The sequence below is a fragment of the Recurvomyces mirabilis genome (genome assembly GCF_035927965.1).
Source record: "Recurvomyces mirabilis strain CCFEE 5264 chromosome Unknown scaffold_25, whole genome shotgun sequence".
NCBI lineage: Eukaryota > Fungi > Ascomycota > Dothideomycetes > Mycosphaerellales > Teratosphaeriaceae > Recurvomyces > Recurvomyces mirabilis.
Genome location: NW_027041959.1, coordinates 334,908 through 353,418, shown reverse-complemented (window position 1 = coordinate 353,418; position 18,511 = coordinate 334,908). Strand labels below are relative to the sequence as shown.

At 52.9% G+C, this 18,511-nt stretch overlaps 8 protein-coding genes across 8 annotated transcripts; 2 read left to right on the top strand and 6 right to left on the bottom strand.

Annotated features, from left to right (window-relative positions):
• Window positions 1-183: 183 nt before the first annotated feature.
• LTS14_008446 (uncharacterized protein) lies at window positions 184-3,453 on the bottom strand (the record flags this gene model as incomplete). Its single annotated transcript, XM_064841134.1, has 2 exons — window positions 184-2,030; window positions 2,469-3,453. The coding sequence occupies 2 exons, from the start codon at window positions 3,451-3,453 to the stop codon at window positions 184-186; spliced, it is 2,832 nt and encodes a 943-aa protein (XP_064691394.1).
• Window positions 3,454-3,896: 443 nt separating this feature from the next.
• Window positions 3,897-4,462, top strand: LTS14_008445 (uncharacterized protein; the record flags this gene model as incomplete). The annotated part of the gene is made up of 2 exons (XM_064841133.1): window positions 3,897-4,052; window positions 4,127-4,462. 2 exons carry the CDS (start codon window positions 3,897-3,899, stop codon window positions 4,460-4,462), a joined length of 492 nt encoding a protein of 163 aa, XP_064691393.1.
• Window positions 4,463-4,736: 274 nt separating this feature from the next.
• On the bottom strand, window positions 4,737-5,687 carry LTS14_008444 (uncharacterized protein; the record flags this gene model as incomplete). The annotated part of the gene is made up of 2 exons (XM_064841132.1): window positions 4,737-5,077; window positions 5,165-5,687. The coding sequence occupies 2 exons, from the start codon at window positions 5,685-5,687 to the stop codon at window positions 4,737-4,739; spliced, it is 864 nt and encodes a 287-aa protein (XP_064691392.1).
• A 1,365-nt stretch (window positions 5,688-7,052) lies between these two features.
• LTS14_008443 (uncharacterized protein) lies at window positions 7,053-9,112 on the bottom strand (the record flags this gene model as incomplete). Its single annotated transcript, XM_064841131.1, has 2 exons — window positions 7,053-7,167; window positions 7,266-9,112. 2 exons carry the CDS (start codon window positions 9,110-9,112, stop codon window positions 7,053-7,055), a joined length of 1,962 nt encoding a protein of 653 aa, XP_064691391.1.
• A 1,006-nt stretch (window positions 9,113-10,118) lies between these two features.
• On the top strand, window positions 10,119-11,088 carry LTS14_008442 (uncharacterized protein; the record flags this gene model as incomplete). Its single annotated transcript, XM_064841130.1, has 2 exons — window positions 10,119-10,807; window positions 10,866-11,088. The coding sequence occupies 2 exons, from the start codon at window positions 10,119-10,121 to the stop codon at window positions 11,086-11,088; spliced, it is 912 nt and encodes a 303-aa protein (XP_064691390.1).
• A 168-nt stretch (window positions 11,089-11,256) lies between these two features.
• LTS14_008441 (uncharacterized protein) lies at window positions 11,257-12,644 on the bottom strand (the record flags this gene model as incomplete). The annotated part of the gene is made up of 2 exons (XM_064841129.1): window positions 11,257-12,405; window positions 12,456-12,644. The coding sequence occupies 2 exons, from the start codon at window positions 12,642-12,644 to the stop codon at window positions 11,257-11,259; spliced, it is 1,338 nt and encodes a 445-aa protein (XP_064691389.1).
• A 425-nt stretch (window positions 12,645-13,069) lies between these two features.
• LTS14_008440 (uncharacterized protein) lies at window positions 13,070-13,843 on the bottom strand (the record flags this gene model as incomplete). The annotated part of the gene is given in 2 exon segments (XM_064841128.1): window positions 13,070-13,787; window positions 13,803-13,843. The coding sequence occupies 2 exon segments, from the start codon at window positions 13,841-13,843 to the stop codon at window positions 13,070-13,072; spliced, it is 759 nt and encodes a 252-aa protein (XP_064691388.1).
• A 1,486-nt stretch (window positions 13,844-15,329) lies between these two features.
• LTS14_008439 (uncharacterized protein) lies at window positions 15,330-18,293 on the bottom strand (the record flags this gene model as incomplete). Its single annotated transcript, XM_064841127.1, has 1 exon — window positions 15,330-18,293. The coding sequence occupies one exon, from the start codon at window positions 18,291-18,293 to the stop codon at window positions 15,330-15,332; it is 2,964 nt and encodes a 987-aa protein (XP_064691387.1).
• Between the last annotated feature and the right edge of the window lie 218 nt (window positions 18,294-18,511).

Genomic DNA, 18,511 nt, shown 5'->3' with positions numbered 1-18,511 from the left:
TACCACCACTGGGCGACGCTTCTTCGACTACTTGTCGACTTATTGATACATATATTTTATGCTATCGATATAAATGGCGTCGCATAGCAAGTATCCATCTGCACTTGTGTAGCAGGGACTATGTACAAGCCAGCTTACTCAAGTCGGCCTTTCGGTCCGCCTACACATCTGTAACCTCTACCATCACGTCGCCGCCCTCCTAGACAGAAAGTCACTAGCCGCCCTCACAACACCAAGACCACTAGCCTGCGTCTCGACCGTCCTCCCCAGCCCCAAATCATTAGCATCTCTCCTTCCTGACCCACCATCCCTCTTCCGACCGCCAAACCCCTCCGCCATCCTTCTCCCATTGTGCCCAAATCCACCACTATTTCCCCATTTGACCTCACCAATACCACACCCCTGCTGTCCCTGACAACTCCAAGGCTCACTCTGCAGAACCCAAGGTTCATTCCATTCATCCGTACTTCCCCCCGGTCTCGGCACCGCATAAGCCGGCCACGGCTCCTGAGTCTTATTGACATAACTCGCGCCCCACCAGCCACCAATGAAACCCGTGGTATTACGAGTAGAGAGAGCGGCTTGGGCATTATGTTCGATCCAGGGGATATAGCTTGCACACTTCGCTGCATGGGAAGCTGCGAGGGATGGGGAGGCGGTATGCGTGAGCCCTGCTACTAAAGGCGTAGAGGTGGGTAAGGGTTCGCAGAAGAGATCGAGATGGTGAAAGTAGATGCCCTTGAAAATTTGGTTGTCTTGGGAGCAATTGGCTGGTGCGTCGCAATAATCTTCCATGATACCGTTGCGGCCTAGACCCGCCCATTGCCCTGCTGTGGAGCGCTCTTGAGCGTTCCAGCCTGTGGCGTTGATAGTGGTTTTGATGTAGTTGTAGCCATCGGTGAGGTAGTCTGTATCACCAGTTGCCTCCCACAAGCCACGTAGACCGGATAGCAGGACGCCTTGATTGTAGGTGTACACCATCTCGTTTCGCTCGTCGCAAGTCGTCTGGTTATCACTAATATGGAAGCCATCAACGACCAGACCCTGAGCATTGGTAAAATTATGCGACTGGAACCACGCATACTCCTGCACAGCATTGTTCAACAACAACGGATCGTGGGCCGCCAGTGCGGGAAGAGCAGGCAAAGTCATATTCGTCGCATTCAGGTATCCAGGGCTCGGGTAAGGACTCGTGTTCGTGTCTCCAGGATAGTAGAGGTACATGCCTATCGAGCTCGCCAGAAATAGCTCATTGGTGATGGCGTTCTTGTAAGGTGCCAAAGCGGGATTCCACGTTATGCCGCCACCGCATAACGAAGTGTTGAATTGGTTCTGCACGATGTTGTAGAAGATATGTGCTCGGTGAGCAAAATGCGCAATGTCGTTCTGCCCAAGACTGGATTTGGCGTAGTCGTCGTACTGGTCGATGAATTTGATCGCTTCCAACCACTCAAGCACAACCCACTGAGCATCATCATAAGCCGCGCCGAAGATCTGGATCGCATCCTCATCTCCATAATACGCTTCGATCTCTGTGAAGTACTTCTGAATTTCAGTGGTGAGAGAAGTAGACGTGCTATGAGCACCAGGCACACCGCCGTTATATCTATCCAGCGCATTGGTGAAGGAGATGTCAGAAGCAGCGAGCAGAGTATCCATGAAAGCACCTATCCATTGTATAGTCGTGGGCCAGTACGTGCCGTTCCAGAAGGTATTCTGCATAGTTGCTAAAGTATCCTCGAGCTGGTCGAACCAGTAGCCTTGTTTGCCCTGATTCGGTCCAGGCCATTGCCATGGTGAGCTAGTAGGGTAGGCATTGCTTGCATCCGTGACCGTCGGCGAAGCAGTTGAGCAGCCCAGATATCCGACGAACAGAGCAGGTAGACTATACTGCATCAACATATTCACGGTCCCGGCAACCAGAATGCAGAAGAGCAGAGTTGGAATCCATCGCCTGCTCGAGCGAGGACGAGCGGCCTTTGTATCCAGCCATGGTGGAGCTAGCATTTGCTTTGCATAGCGTTGCAGCACTATTGTACGCCAAAGGATTCCGAGAGGGCGTGCTAGATTTGGCTGGTGATGTCTCGAAAGGGAAGATGCGATGCAGGAACTGATGCGGTAAGCTGGATGTGATGTCGATCTTTGTGGAGATCTCTGTGGAGGGGAAAGGGACGGTTGTGGAGGTGCTTGGTCCGGGATAGGACGAAACCTATCCGATCTTCCAAATGAGAAGTTTATAAACATGGGAGTGCAATCCTATCACGCTAACGATGTCGATAGAGGTATTTTGCATCAGAAGGGCATATCCGTGTTTTGCCATTCAAATCCAGCGCTATGCTTGTGAGTGCTATAGCATAAAATTGGGTATCTCTGAATGAAGAGAAGTGAACGAGGCAATGATCAGATCATCCTCGCTTCAAAGTAGATGCACGTTCACCTCGCCTTCACATCATCCCCTTTCCTCTTACCTTCCCCACCCCCAAACATCTCAGCGACACTCCCGACACCTTTTGGCGCCAACCGCAACCCCTCGAACCCCCTCTCTGGCACTCTTTTACCTTGCCTCACACATTCAAGCACCCACTCCACCATCACGAACCTCACCTTTTCACCCTTGAGCTTCGCGATCTCCTTCTGGATCTTCGTTCCTGCTAGGCCGCCGCCGCATGCCCTCCCGTATCCACTGCTCGCGGGCTTAGTAATGAGCACGTGGGTTACTGTTCGCCGGCCGAGGAAGGTGGAGTGAGAGCCGCCGTGGGAGGCAATGAGGTATTTTAGTTTGTGGTCTGATATCAGAGGGGCGGTGGAGCCATTGATGTAGAAGGTTAGGTTGGTGAAAATCTGGGGTGGTGGTTGCTGCCCTCTATCGGCTGGCGCTGTATTTGTTGAAAGGTCGGTAGCTTGCTGTGTGTATGGCTGTCCAGAGGATGTGTTGGTGCTGTTACTACTGTGCGGGTCTATCGGGGATAGTAGATCTGATGGTGAGGCCTCGTGTGATGTCCAGCTCGTCTCCCGTATCTTGCCGTCCTCTCTCCAGAAAGGTGTAAAAGGGTTGACCACCTTCGTCGGCTTCTCCTCTACGTCCAGCTTAACCCTCTTACTCGGCCTCTCAACATCCTTCTCCACAGCCAACCCAGGCGTGCTCTCCCACAAACTCTTCTGACCCTCCCCTCTCAAACCCTTCGCACCTGGCACCCACCCACCATTCTCAGTTCGCCCATCTTGACCGAAGTCGAGACTCCCCGCGCCGACTGTATCACTGACACGTTTCCCGCCTCCAGTACCACCCGTATATTGTGCCCGAAGCTTAAGAGAGCGAGAATCCCGCCATGATGTGCTACCACTTAGTGTGTTGTCCGCACGCTGGTGGCCGGTGGCGGAGGAGTTGAAGGGGTCGAAGATGGAGCGGGAGGGTTTGGCTGCTGCTGGTGGTTTAGTAGAACGGGCCGGCATTGTGCTGACAGTATGACGCTCGTCACGCAAGATTGATGAGCATGGATATTGACAAGGATGATGACGCCTTATTCTTCTTGAAAGTGTTGCCCCGCAACACGAGATCTATCGACCACGCTAAGGTCGCGTGTAGGCGTGACTTCTGTACGGTGGCCTCTTTCTCCTCCTTCACATTTCGTCAACAGGTGTATGCATATGCCTTCGAGTCCGTAATGTTCAGCATCATCACAAACCAACTCGGTTACACTGTCTTCTGCGATGCTACGAAGTGCATTGTTATACCAATGTCCTGATTAGGACATCGGCATGAACGCCGCATGGTCAGGAACAGCCCCTCGACCTCGGGTGCGGCGAGGATATATAAATCCATCCATCCATCTACAGACGACATGAGGTAGTGTTGTCCTAACTTCCTGTCCCTTGTGACAGTCACCCATCTCATCATGTCCACCACGGCCCCAACAAAGGAACTCGGCCAGGGCCTGCTCAAACGACACGAGGGCATGTCAATCGACGACTTTCGCAAGCACTACACAGAACGACATGCTCTAATCGCTATCCCATGGTTCCTAGCCAATGGCGTGAGCTACTATGCACAGGTAGGAACCCGGCCATCTCCAGAGATTGACTCCTTAATCAATATGCTCGTGCAGTGACATTGCATACTAACCAGCATAAGCTCCATCGACCACTCTCCTGGACTTCCGAAACAGCAGCAAGCAAAAACGCCGAAAAGATCCCAAATCTTACGGATTGGGATGCAGGGGTCGAGCTCAAGTTCCTGCCCGGCCATAGTCTGGAGACGATGACGAAAGGACAGAGTTACTACCAGGAAGTCATCATACCGGACGAGAGGAACTTGTTTCTGACTGTGGCGCTGGAGAATATGGAGAGTGTGGATGCTGAAACTGTCAAGGGCGAGAGGGTGGAGTTCATTGTAGATGGGAAGGCAGTTGTGGACTCGAGTGAGTGGCGGAGCGTTTGGGCGAAGTATGAGGGGCGGGTTTGAGAGGAGGGTGAGTATCGAGGTCACGGTGTGACTTGTGGGGATTCGAGGCGAACAACGCCTACAAGTTGCGATGGCGGTATATAAATTCTCAAACCACTTCAGCACGATCGATGACAATCATTCTCCGTCCGCAGTGAAACCTCTTTCTGTTCACTTTTCTATCCGCTAGAAGCTCATCTCAATCCTCCTAATCGCTCGGAACGCGCACAAACCAAAATACAAGCACCACTTTCGGACCCATCAATCACATCCATACCCTCATCACTTAAGCCTCTCAAAACATATGTATCTCCTTCTTAACCAGCCCATACTCCCCACCCAGTATCCCCTTCTTCCCAGCAATCGCCTCCTGCATAGCTGGCGGCCCGCAAATGAAAACCTTGGTGCCCTTACTATCACCCCAGCCACCGCCCTGCTTCACTCTCTCAACGGCCTCCTTCACAACCTCACTATTGATATATCCCTTCCTGTACCTCCCCCTCCCACTCAGATCTGCCGCCTCAGCCTTGCTCTCAGGACCAGAAACGCAATATGTCACTTGCACCCCCTCCGGGAATTGCTTCTCCAGACCTTCTAATTCGTCCTTGAGCACAATGTCGCTTGTCCCGTTCACGCCTCAGAGGAGAGTGACACGTGTCTTGTCCTCCGGATCGGATAGAATCCCGCGTGTCAGGCTGTAGATTGGTGTTATTCCCGCCCCACCAGCTATCATCACCAGGTCCCTGGGCGTCGAGCTCGAGGAATACGAGTAAGCTGGTATTGGGCCCCGCACCGTCAGGGTAGAACCTGGAGTCAAGCTGTGCAGGTGCGTGGAGGCGCAGCCATTGGGATATTGCTTCACAAGCAACTGCAGCGTTCCCCTTTCCTCTGGATCTGAGACGGGCGTGTAGGGCCGGAAAACAGGCAGCCATCCATCGGCCGGTTGGTGGGACGTCAGGATCGCGGAACCCGCGGGGACACCGCTTACTGAGACTTCTCCGTCGGGGAGGCGAAAGGTGATTTTCTTGGTGTCGTGGTTTATTTGTTCGGTTTTGGTTACGGTGAGCGTTTTGGGAAAGAGCATGCTCCCAGGGAAGGAGAGGGCGGGTTTCGGCGCGTTTCGAGCGGAGTCGAGGGATATGCGTGGTTGGCGGGTGTAGTATGTTCCTGCTGCTACGGATACGGCGGCGAAGGAGAGGAGGTAGGGGATGTAGCGGGTCGAGCGGGAGGTGAAGGGTACAGCCATGGCTGTGGTTGTTATTGTGCTCCAGAAGTGTTGGTGTGAAATTCCCGTATCTTGCAGTGCTCGTTGTTGTTGGATGTCTACGCTTTGGTCGAAGTTGGTGAGGTTGTCAACGATGTGGTGAGGTCTTGATGGGATGGTGAGGTTTGAGAGTTGTTTTGGGGAGATTCTTGATGTTGTGAGAGAGACGACAATACAGTAGTGCATATACAGACCACAAGAAGTCGACGAGTCTACATTACCTGCTCGATCCTGCTTATAACCATCGGACGACGGAATATGATTGTAGCTTCATGTTACAAACAAGCACCCGAACTTCACATGCTTTCAGCCCTAGAGCTCTGACATGTGCGGCCGAGAGCTCACCCACGACGGCGGTTTACGACCCGATCTACCGACCAGCATCGCAAGAGATTTTCGGGGGCGGAATGATCTGTGAGCCGTCGTGCCTGGATCTGGAGACGGGTTTTGTTTAGGGTGTGGATGAGCATAAGGATCATCTCTCTTGTCATTATTGGAGACTACAAAGCAGGTCAGGTCGTAGCTCTATAGGTTCAAGACTCCTCTACACTACTTCCATACATCGAGTATAACCTTTTGTCTCTCCCAAGAACCTGAGCCCTGACCAAGGACGCCATGTGGCACTCTGATCCAGAATTAGCTCTATAGGCATCGGCGGCGGCGCGGCAGAGAAATGGTAAGGTTCAGACCTTATCAAAAAGACGTTGGTAGGGAACAGATACAGCGGGAGTGTACACCCCCTTATTCTGTACTGTGGGATGTTAATCACAATGTTCCATGTGTGCCATCAAATATGGCTTAGAGCACCATTTTCCTAACCCTACCGCCGTTACATTGCACTCGAATACATGACGCTTCGAGGCCGGATAACGTGCGATGGAGACGTTCAAGCTGTGGAATACGAAACCACTACATGAGCCGTAACCGCCACATGCCGTCTTGTTCACTATGATAACGGAAACGTGGCTATGAAGGCTACTACAGCACTCGAGTTAACAGTCGTGGACATGGACTGCGATCGCGATCTACGAATAGGTCCACGACCGTGAGGACGTCAAACATTTCGCCACTTCACAAGCAGACAAGGCAACAATCTGAGTGACCATTGCACGACGGACGTAGACCTAGTCTTGGCAACTTTAAAACTTGGACATTATTTCTTATCAGCATCAAGCTCGAGGCAACATTCCGCCGTGATCGAGCTTGGTGGACTGAGATTCTCGAAGCGGCGACCACTGACTTGGCGGAATGGAGTGCAATTGAGGACAACAGCGCTCAAGTCTTTCCCGTACACATCGAGGAGGCCCGTAGGCTGGCTGGAGTGTTTGATAAAGCTGTGTGGTGTGCTTACGCGGATCCGGAGCCTAGGAAGGAGATTCGGGGCCGGAGGCACAGAGCATGGGATCGGCGCGTGGCGGAGGAGGCTTTGAGGAACAGAATGGGCAGAGCAATGAGGGCAGGTCTGTCAGGGCGAAGATATATGAAGTGATGGCAGCAAGAAGACAGGGTTTGAAGGCGCAATGGTACAGTCTATTTGTGTCTTGTCAATCTAAAACTTACATTTGTGTAAACGCCTGAGCAACGAGAGGATCAATGAAGCTGTAAGGAGGAGAGGGCCCGATGAGCTTAGTCGCTGTTTCTGGCGATGACGTTTCGTCTGCTTCGCTGTCAGATGTAACTGACTCGTCATATTCAGAGTCAGAGTCAGTCGTGGACGTCAGATCCTCCACCGATGCGGACTCATCAGTGACCTTGACAGCTGGCCACATAATCTTACCATCTCCGCCGGATGGAACTGTGGCGCTCTGAATCTGTCCTGGGGCAGTGTCGACTGCAATGTCAGTAACCGGCTTCTCATTCTTACCATCTCCGGCGAAACCAACAACGTTAGCACCCGTCTCACGAGTCTGAATAGTCGTCGTTGCAAAAGCCGCGGCATCCTCAACAACCTTCTCGATATCGTCCTTACGATGACGAAGCAAGTAGCCCTGAATCTCGGCAGGAGTCAATTTACCGGCTGGAAGACTGTCAGCGAATTTGTTTGCAAGCGCGGCATAGTCGTGAGTGCCTGCAAGCTCGCCGTTAGCGAGCTCCTCGACGGACTTCTTGAAGATATGAGTGAAGAGCTTCATGGCGACCTGGCGTGATGCGTAGCCGAACAGGATCTTGTCGTCAATGCGACCAGGGCGGACAAGCGCGGGATCGAGAGAGTCAGGGCTGTTACTGGTCATGATAGTGATACGACCTTCGCCACTATTGATGCCGTCAAGGACATTAAGCAAGCCGCTGAGTGTCACGCCCTTCTTGCTCGACTTTGACTTTTCCTCCTCGGAATCTTCAGCTTTGCTCTTCCGCATATTACCCCGCTCAATCCCACTCGAGTCCACGTCCTCGAGCAGGATGATGCATTTGCTAGGTAGGTCATCGAAGAGGCGTTGGAGCTTGACGTCGCTGAGCTCTGGATTCGACAAGCTTAGCATGAACACGTCAAGTTTAAAGTGTCCGGCGATCGCAGTCGCAAAGCTAGTCTTACCAGTGCCTCCAGGGCCATAGAATAGATATCCTCGACGGTATGGGATACCGCGGTTTGCGTAGTACGTCTTGGTTTTGGGGTCAGGGTAGGTGGATATATCATCGACCAGAGAATCCTTGATGTGCTCATCCAACGTCACGGCAGACAAGCCTCGCGCTCGACGGGAAACGGCGTCGCCCCAGACCGCACAACTAGGATGAACGAGGAAGATTTTTGTCATTCGCTCGCCAGGCTTCTCAGTCGTCGCTACTTCCTGGACGTGCTGCAAAAAGTTCTGAATTGGTTGAGGACCAGCTCCAAAAGATCGGCAGGTAATGACGATGACGGTACTCATATGGTCACCAGCTTTGATCGAGTTGCGCTCGAACCACATTTGGTAACCTGCATAGGTGAAAGCGAATTTGGATTGCAAGGCAGGCACCATATCTACCTTACCGCGCTTCTTCTCGTTTTCGGCTAACTTCTCAAGCTCGGCCGGCGACTTATAGAACTCCCTCTCGTCTTTCTGGTCTCCCGAACCTTTGGGCGGATCGATGGAGAGGTCGCGGGCATCCTTTGCGAGACCGTGTTCGATCATGTGGGTCAAAATGTGCTTGTACAGAGGGTGAGCTTGGGAGATGACCACGGAAGCATGCATCCAGCGCGTGAACTTTTCACGAAAGGCTTCATAGATGGCTGTGATGAACGTCATGGGAGAGACTCTTTTGAGAAGTTCGCCCCAGACGGGCGATACGGTGTGGAGAGAGTTGAGGAAGTGAAGGATTTCGATGGCACCGCCAGCGGCACCGAGCAGCGCGATGGAACGGCTACCTGCGATGGCTTGGCCTGCCCGCAGGATGGTCTTGTTGACCTCGCTAGCGCCGAGTGATGCCATGGTCGATCTCGGTTCCGAGATTGTCGTAGAGGCGCTAAGATGATGCTGATGGGGCGGCGTGAAGTAAGAAGACTAGCTTGATGAGCTCACGAATTGGTTGAAGTACTGTGCGAATCTCGATTGATTGAGCTAAAGTGGCGAGAATAGAGAAGGGGGCTTGCAAGCCATGTTAATAACCGCTCGCTCGATTCTTTGACGACAGGCCATCCACGACACTCTTGTCTTTGTCTTCATCTCATTGAGCAGGCCACGAAATATCACTCGCCTTTATTTGACCCTGGCGATGATATTGCTCATTCCTCTCGACGGAAGACAAGTAAGTCAGCGCTTCGGGACCGAGTATCCTGAGGGGTGGATTGTCAGTGTGCCAACTCATCTTGCGAAGCTCATGTCCGTGAAGAGTGTTGATGATAAGCTCTTTGTCCTCTGATGAATATTAGTAACATGGTTATATTAAGGGGGTATTGCCTGGATTTGCTCGATACTGATAAAGTTCACCAGTCGACACCTACATGTACCTTATCTAGACGTGCTTAGACCCGGAAGGCAAAACGTCCCGTTGCATTGCATGGCACAAACCGTTTCGTCCCAAAGCAGCCACTTCATCAACTCGATTGAGCTGAAAAGACAGGCATCAGACCTTCTTGAAGCCCACTTCTTCATTTATTGCTTGGCTATCAGATGTTCGACGGGACAGCCTTTTGGTGAGCTCGGTAGGTTTCGACGTAAATCATGAGTTGAGGGCTTTTTAACTTCAGTCTCGTGTGGTCTCTGCTTCCGCTCTATCTACACGTCTTTGCGGATATTCTATCCGTGTTCGAGGACCTCGTCGTCCGTCCATTCGCTGCTAATCTTTACGCGTCGTTCTCTTTGCCATCGCAGCATTCTGCGCCGTCGATCGTTTCAACGGCCTCGCTTCAAGGAGAAGAGGAGTAATTTGGCGCATTGCAGCCCCAAAAACCTCCAGGTCGTCCAAACCGTCGTTCTACGATACAACATCGTCGCCATGGTCTCCCTCCTCGCACTCTCCCTCCTCGCCGTCCCTCTCGCGTCGGCTCAAGCTATCTCCTCCAAACGCGGTCTCTGCTACGTTGCGACCAAAGACTCGAGCCAAGACGACAAGATCTGGACCGAAAGCGGCTCTGACCTGACATGGTACTACAACTATGGTGCCTCACCCACCAGTGACATCGGCAACACAGAGCTCACATTTGTGCCTATGCAATGGGGTGCTCCTCCTACAAGCACAGACATGACCTTCTACAACACAGTCGAAGGTCTCATAAAGAGTGGAACAAAGATCCCTTACGCCCTAGGTTTTAACGAACCTGACGGCTGCGCCAATGGTGGTTCCTGTGTCGATGCCGAGACCGCCGCCTCGACCTGGATCCGTGAGATTGAGCCGCTGAAGAAGAACTATAAGGTCTCACTCGGTGCTCCAGCAGTGACAGGTTCTCCAGCAGGGTTCACCTGGCTCCAGAACTTCTTCACCGCGTGTAATGGTGGCTGCACACCCGACTTTATTCCTGTACATTGGTATGGAAATTTTGAGGGACTTGCGAGTCACATTGGTCAAGTCAATGCGACGTACCCGAACATGACTATGTGGGTTACGGAATATGGGTACCCCGAAATGTCTTTGAAGGATACGCAAGACTTTTACAACCAGAGCGCGAGTTATATGGATCGATTAAGGTGAGCAGGGATTAGTCCTCGGAATATCGTGCTGGCATACTGACGATGTTATGAACAGCTACGTTACGCACTATTCATACTTCGGCGCCTTCAGGTCGAGTGTGTCGAACGTGGGACCGAATGCAGCCATGTTGACGCAGAAAGGCGAGCTGACGGACATCGGTGCGTGGTATCTCGGAGAGAAGGCCGAAGGGAACAAGCCAAAAGGTGGTGCAGCACAGGTGGCCAAGTTCGCTGGGTGGGCGATGGTGGTCGTTGGCGTCATGTTCTGGCTGGTATAGTTGCATTTTGAGGAGCGAATGCTTTCATGACGCATAGCGATGGCGTTTACGGCTAAAGGATAGAGAGGATGGCTGGCGTATGGCGATTGTCTATGGTATGTTGCATTGTTTCATGATGTCAATGACCACCACATATGTGTATCATGCATGCTACGTAGTATCCGATTGCTACCTCTGCACCACATCCGACTGCTGCGACATCAGTCCACCACGTCTTTTGACTCTCCACAGCTCGAACAAGAATAAGGAAGCCACAGTATAGGTCAACCCGGCAAATAATTGAGCATACAGGTAGCTCCAGCGTCCCATGCTCGGCCGACGCATAGACAATGCTGCCACTTCGCCGAATGTCGTCGGCAAGACAGCAGTGAGCCACTGAAGCGACAAAAACGATGGCACTTCCTTTAAGCCCGCTACTTCGGCACATAAAGGGCCAACTGTCATCCAAAATATGCCTAGGATCGCACCAGCTAGTAGAGCGAAGAATATGAGCACACCATAGCTATTCGCTGGAACCCAGATGGCGAACACGCTGACCGCAGAGCTCAGCGTCAACACAGCGGCTGTCTCGATCCGACCTAGGCGATCACTGATCAGACCAGTAGCAGGACGACCAAGACCAGTCCCGAGATTCAGACATGCTGTCAGTACGCCAGCTTGAGATTGCGTGAGACGCACGACTTCGACAGCGTAGCTCGAGACGCTGTACAAGATTGTCATGTAGCCCAACAAGCCCACGAAACCCCAGAGCAAAAGCAGCACGCAGTCATAGCGACGAAGCAAGTGTGTGGCGAAACCTAGCTGAGGTGGCTTGACGACTGCATTACGATCGCGTACTAGCATCGCACCGACTATGTTACCTGCGAAGCTAACGAGTCCTGTGATGCGAAGTGCCCACGCCAGGGAGAGATGCTGGATCATGGCCGCCGTGCCCAGTGAAAATGCAAGTCCGACGAAGCCAGACCCTGACGATGCGAGTCCGCCTGCCAGCGAGCGACGTTTGAGGAACCATTGTGGTATGACCTGTACACTCGGGATGAACAAGGAACCAGTCCCCAGCCCAACCAGCAGACCTTGAGATAGGTACACTTGCCAGATTTCGTGTGCGAAGGAGGCAGCGATGTAGCCTCCCGCAAAGATCACAGAGCCAGCGAACATGACGGGCTTGCGGCCGAGCTCCCTGGTAAGGATGGTGCATAGTGGTGAGATCAACAAGGCAGCGCCGAATTGCAGTCCTCCTATCAATGCGTAGTCAAGTGGTGTGCCACCTGGAAAGTATGACTCCCTCAAGTAGAAAGAGAGGTAGACACCATAGCTCTGTCAGGTATATTAGCTAGGCAGGGTTATTGTGTCACAGGCTGACCTACGGCTGCTATGCCCCAGCTGAAACCATTGATCAAGGCAACGGCGAGGACACAGATCCAGCCGTAACCACCATCTGGTGGGTCATCGGTCGGTAGTGGAGCTGCTGCATCCTCGATTTGACCGTCCAGCTCAGACAGTGTGTTCTGTGTCTCCGAATGGTCGCCATGCTTGAATATAGAAAGTTGTCTCATGTCGCGCCTGCCGGTTTAGTCTCTTAAACCTCGATCAAGCTTCTACTATGGGCGTCTGCGTGCATACCAGTCCGACTTTGCTCTTGAGGCGTCTGCCATCTGTCTGGAGATGTCATACTTGACAAACAAGTCTCATGTTAGGTTGAGAGTGGCATCATGTACGGCACTCGGCCCATTATAGTTCTGTTCGACAGCCTAGCGTCCGATGTGCGGGCGTTGGCATGTATTTACGAGACTTAAGAGTATAGATGGTTATTCGGGCCATGTAGTCTCAGTGTCGTGATACGTTGTTGTTGTGATATTCAGAGCTACATCGCGGGCGAGAAAGGATGGGTGCATGTGGTCCTTCACGATGACCGAATGCGCTTGGAACGCTATACAGAATTGAAGGCACCACGTACTCCGTTTGCCGTCCTATTGACACGCTACCCATGCTTAACCAGCGGCTCACGATTACTTCTCCATGCTGCCGCCTGCTGTTCTGTCCCGGTGATAGCCTTCCCGTCGCTCTCCACTGGTGACTTCATTCCAGCCATTTCTGCGGCTGCATGTTCTCCCACAGCACTGCCGGGTAGCTCTGCAGGCTCCATTCGCTGTTTCTTCTGCCCATCAAGCTCATTCAGTCCATCTCGTCCAGACTCCAGCTCAATAGCATCACCATGCTGACCATGAAGCCCTTTCTTGTCCGAGTATCCTCTCGTGTCTTGCGAGCCCGGCAGTTCGGCTTTCATGCCTCCAAATGTTGTTTCATCGTGGCTTGGAGGGCTTTGACTTTTCTTATCACGTCTCCGACGTAGCAAGAACCATATGCCCAGTCCTATCAAAGCCAATGCCAACGCGCCAATACCTGCTCCAATTCCTGCTTGTGCTCCTGTACTCAAGCCACCACCACCAGTTGCTGCGCTTGATGTCGCGGCTGCTGCATCGACAGAGCTCGCAGAAGTCGTTGTAGAGGCAGTCGCTGACGATGTCGATCGTCCTGAGGCGGTGCTAGAGGTCTGCGTCTCCACTAGAACAGGTGCACTCGCTGGCGAGAAGCGAGCAAGATCTGAGCTCGCCCATTGGACCGAGATAGGCCATTGAAGGGCGATGAAATTGGAGAAAGGTACATTGGTAGTGTACGTGCCACTTCGAACCGTCGTGCTTGTAGCTACGTACATCGAGCAGAAATCGTTTGTGCCGTCGTAGGAGTACGCCATGGAGCTGTACAACTGTCAGCGGTTCCAATGCGATTGCGAGAGAGAGTATATCGATACCTGGGACAACACCACGCTGAAGTCGTTGGACCCAAAAGTTGACTCGCTCGTGTGAAGCCTGAAGGACACACTCCCGGTGAGAACCATAGATCTGTCGACAGCTCGAGTCGAGAATAGCTTGATGGGTAGCATGTCACTCTTGCAGCACTATAATCGCGGAATGCTGAGGGAGCTCCAGGTACTGTGCCTGCGAGGAGGACTCCGAAGGGCATGTCATAGCAGTCCGCGTTGGGGGTGAATATAGTTGTCAGAGGTACATTGGCCGTAATGTTTGCAGGGCCACTCGTAGGGCTGGTCGTCGTCGCTGCTTGACGGACTCCTAAAGCGTCAGGAGAGGTCGTTGATGTTGGCGCGGCCACTGCCAGTGGACTCGCTGCGCGAGCAGGTAGATGCTCCATGATGATCACGTAGAAAGCATCCGTCAATTCGCTCGAGTGTTCGTCAAGCTATTAAGCGTGACAAGTATCGCGCTGTCTTGTCTCAATACATAGTAACGCGTGTAGCAAACCCTCGAGGGCCTACTATAGTGTTGACTCGACGCCAATGCCAACGGACTTAGGATGCGGGTTTATTGTGGTGATATGACTGGCTGGGCTGGTCGTGCGCCCCTGCTGCGCCTGTTGGGGGCCAATTTGAACTCGATGCAAGACCTACCTACATGTACCCACTGTGGCTGTACCGCTACCATATAGTATCGGGTCTCAAGCTCGATGACTCTCGCAAGCGAATGAACAGAACTTGGCTTGGCTCAAGGATGTAGAAGACTGTGTGGTCGCATTGGTGATATCCAGATTTCGCGTGTATACAAAATGTGTAGTAGTCACGATACGATCAAAGCAATCCCGCTTTTTCCTAACACTTGCTACGTCTATGCACGTTACACGCGAGCCTCTCCTCTATTTCTTGCTCTTCTCCAGTCTACGGTCCATGTGACCCAAAACCACCCACGCTGCTCATGCCTGGTCATTATCGACTCATTGCTCCAGCACCCATTCCCATTCTTGCAACTTCTCCCAGGTCCAAGGTATACTTCCGTACGTATCTTATGTTACGTTGTTACCATCATTACCATTGCTGGAATCTGTCAAGGCTACTCCATCTCTCAACCTGATCAGAAGGCCACATCCGAACAATGTGCGCATTCCCCTGTGCCGGTGTCATGCAATGACTGCGGTGCTCACCAGCCCCCTCGCGTGATGCAAGCAATCATCGTCCCCAAAGTCGCATCTAACCATGCCCTTAATGTCGGATTCTCATGCTCTCGAGAGTGCTTTCGCACGTTAAAACTTGCGGCTGGCATTGACGTGTGGACGTGACGATGCACATTCGACCTGATAATGCGCATTCGACATGATGATGCACATTCGAATGATATAACATTACACCCCACGTGAACTACTGCTATCCTACACAAAGGCTTCCTTGTACGTCACACCCCTGCCACCACAGCAAGACCACCATAAACCGCCCTCTTCACAGCCCCAAACGTCCCACCATCCCCCATGCCGCCGCCAGGGCTACGCCCAGCAACGTCCAACCCTCGAACCGCACACTCAATCTCTATCCTCCCATTCCCACCACCGGCCTTCCGAACAATGACAACATTATTGACGAGCAACGTACCCTCGCCAGCAAAAACAGCCGTATGGCCCGATGAAGTAAGGAGTTCGCGTAGCGAAGCGAGTCGAAGATCTCCTACATGTACGGGGCGTGTGGGCTGGGTATGCTGTATTGATGCCAAGGCTGAGGAAGAGGAAGGGAGGTCGAGGATAGGGAGGGCGGTATGGGCATCGTCTGGTTTCGCTGATGATTTTGTCGCTTGTTCGGGCTCCGCTTCCTCCTTCACTAATCGAGCTTTCTTCTTCTTGGGTGTATCATCCTCTTCTTTCGTCTCGGCCTTGACATCAACCGCACTACTCTGCGTAGTCGTAGGATCGACACCCAGTCGTCCAGTCAGCGCCACAACACCAAGACCCTTGACATTCTGCCACGTCAATCGCTTGACTAGCTGTCGACTTAGCTTCAGACTCCAGGCGTTACTATCGCCGCCAGCCTCCACTATTTCGCCATCCTTCGGTGTAAGAATCTCCGTGCCGTCCGCCATACCCGGCCTCAACGCCTCCGCCAGAGCCTGGACCTCGCTTTCGGATCCAGAAGTCAAGATGACTTTCTTGGGCCGCACGAGAGGGACGATCATCTGTAGTGCTCGCATACCACACAAACCAGCAAAGTCAATATGTGCGATCCTCAGATGCAGCTGCAATTCCTGCGTGGTAGAGACAACTTTCTGCGGTCCTGCGGCACCAAAGTCTTCAGGCTCGTAATCACTTTCAGAGTCAAAATCGTCCTCGCCATCCTCTTTATCACCTTCGCCCGTCGCACGAGCAATAGCAGCATCGATATCATCGTGCCCACCTCCCTTCTTGCCCCTCCCACCATCCTCAACCCTCGCCCTCTTACTCTTCCCCTGCTGCGCACCCTTGCCACCCCGCCCCCCAGCAGCTTCACTCCATTTTCTCTTCCCACCCACGGTCGAGCGATCATCCTTCAAATCCTCACCCATCACATCATCTTTCTCCTCCGCTCGCAAGAAATCCTCTGCTCGAATCACAATACCGAAGATATCTTCCCGTGACTTCTTGGCCACGAACGGGAACATCTTCTCCCTGCCTTTCTTACCCCGGACTTCGTAGTCGTGAACGGCATTTTGACTTCGTAGGAGCACGTTAACGCCTAGTTCGCCTTCTGTCAGAGCTTCTGCGGCTTTTTGGCGCTTGTGGGACTGCGTTAGTTGGGCTGAGAGATTCAGGGCGCGACCTTGATGTTCTGTATCTTCGTCCTCGTCCTCAGAGTCTGAAGAGGCATCTGCTGCCTCATCTTCGCCTGCTGCTTGCTTGTCGGCTAGATCTCCGCTCGTGGGGTCTATCATGGTGTTGTCCCCCTGCAGTGTGCTGTGTAGCTGCCTTTGACGAGCTTGGTATGTCTCCCATAGTGCCAGCTCATCGCCAGCAAGAGCCGTCGTGGAGTTTTCTGCCCACTCGATCGGCACTCCATTGCCGTCCACGACCTTCACGCCACTCGCCTTCCCACTCTGCCCTCCTCGCCACGCCTCCCACAGCTGTCGACCAACTCCTTTCCTCCTCGGATCAATAGTACGTACCTCTTCAGTCAACACGACCATATTCCTGCTCTCGCCTGCCATGGCCTTCAGCCCTTGCCTAGCAAAACCCCACTCCAGACTCTTATCACTCGTCAGAAGCACACAAGGCTTATCGCGTCCAAGCACCTGATCGACCTGCCCCTTCCTTTCTAACGCCCTAACATGCCTCCAGTCCATAGGATCTCGTAACGCTCCTTGGCCTTTGCTCTTCGTCATCGCTGCTTCAGCTTCGGCACGCACGCTCTCTTCCACCCACTCTAGCATACTTTGAAGGTAGCGAACAGTAGTCTTCGCAGTCTTGCTAGCCATATAGACGCGCGCAGGTCGGTATGTGTCTGCATGAGGACCACCGAGGCCATCCCGCCAGGCCTCGTTGAGCAAGAAGGCGATCTCCAGCATCCGGGCGGAAGAGTCCGTGGGTATGAGGACTTTTCCACCTTGTGCAATCGTCTCGCGGACAAGTGAGATAAGGGCTGCATCTCTGTCTTTCCGTGCCAGTGTCTCGTTGCGCTCTACCCCGTTCGCTGAGCAGATAAGTGCAGTAGGTCGTTGCAAAGGCTCCAGGATCTCCTGACCGCCAGACAAGAAAGCTGCGCCTGGGAGCAAGTTTTCGCGACCCTGATTCCAATCTGCGGCGTAGACTATGCTCTCCATGCCATGCTGAATATGCCATATTGTTCCTCCGAGTGTATGTCCCGCCCCATATGCTGTGATGGTCAGGCTGTTCAATGGTGGAGACCATGACGAGGCAGTCGGCTGATGTGGCTGACTGTATTTCAATGGGTTGATGAGGTGGAAGTAGGTTGCTATATCGTCTGCTGTTGGAGGCTCGAGGAGCAAGTTTGTGGACGCATCTGCCGGGCTGGCATTGTTCGTAGCGATTGTCGAGCTAGGTATAACAGAGGCTGCAAGAGGAGCCGAGGCATACAGGTCGGTGAGGAGAGTAACGCCAAGGTTGATCACGGGCGTGGTCGCGTAGACGGGGATCTTCGCGAACAGAGGGATGTGTTTGCAGCAGTGAGCATAGGCTCCGATATGCTCGACAGTCGGGTGTGTCAAGAGGATGAGTGACAGTGTTGATACATGCTCGCTCAAGGCATCGAGGCGCTGGGCATTGAAGGCCTCATCCCAGCCAACATCAACCAGTATCTTGATACCTCCGTCGAGCTCCAGCAACGACTGCGAGGCTGCCGACTCGGTCCTCGCGCCGAGGAGTGGTGTGAAGTTGAACATGCTGAACTATGTATCATCCGTGTCACGTTTCCATCCTCCTCGCCCTTCGCCAGCCCTGTCTGTTATGGGTCGACAGTAATCATATGAATGTTGTCGTCCTTTCACATGCTCGGTGATGAGTCCGCATATCGAAAGGTCCGAGCTTGACATTTGACCTGCACATCACAACGCACACGACAGAGAACACTTTCATAACCAATTTATTCACCTTTCCGCTT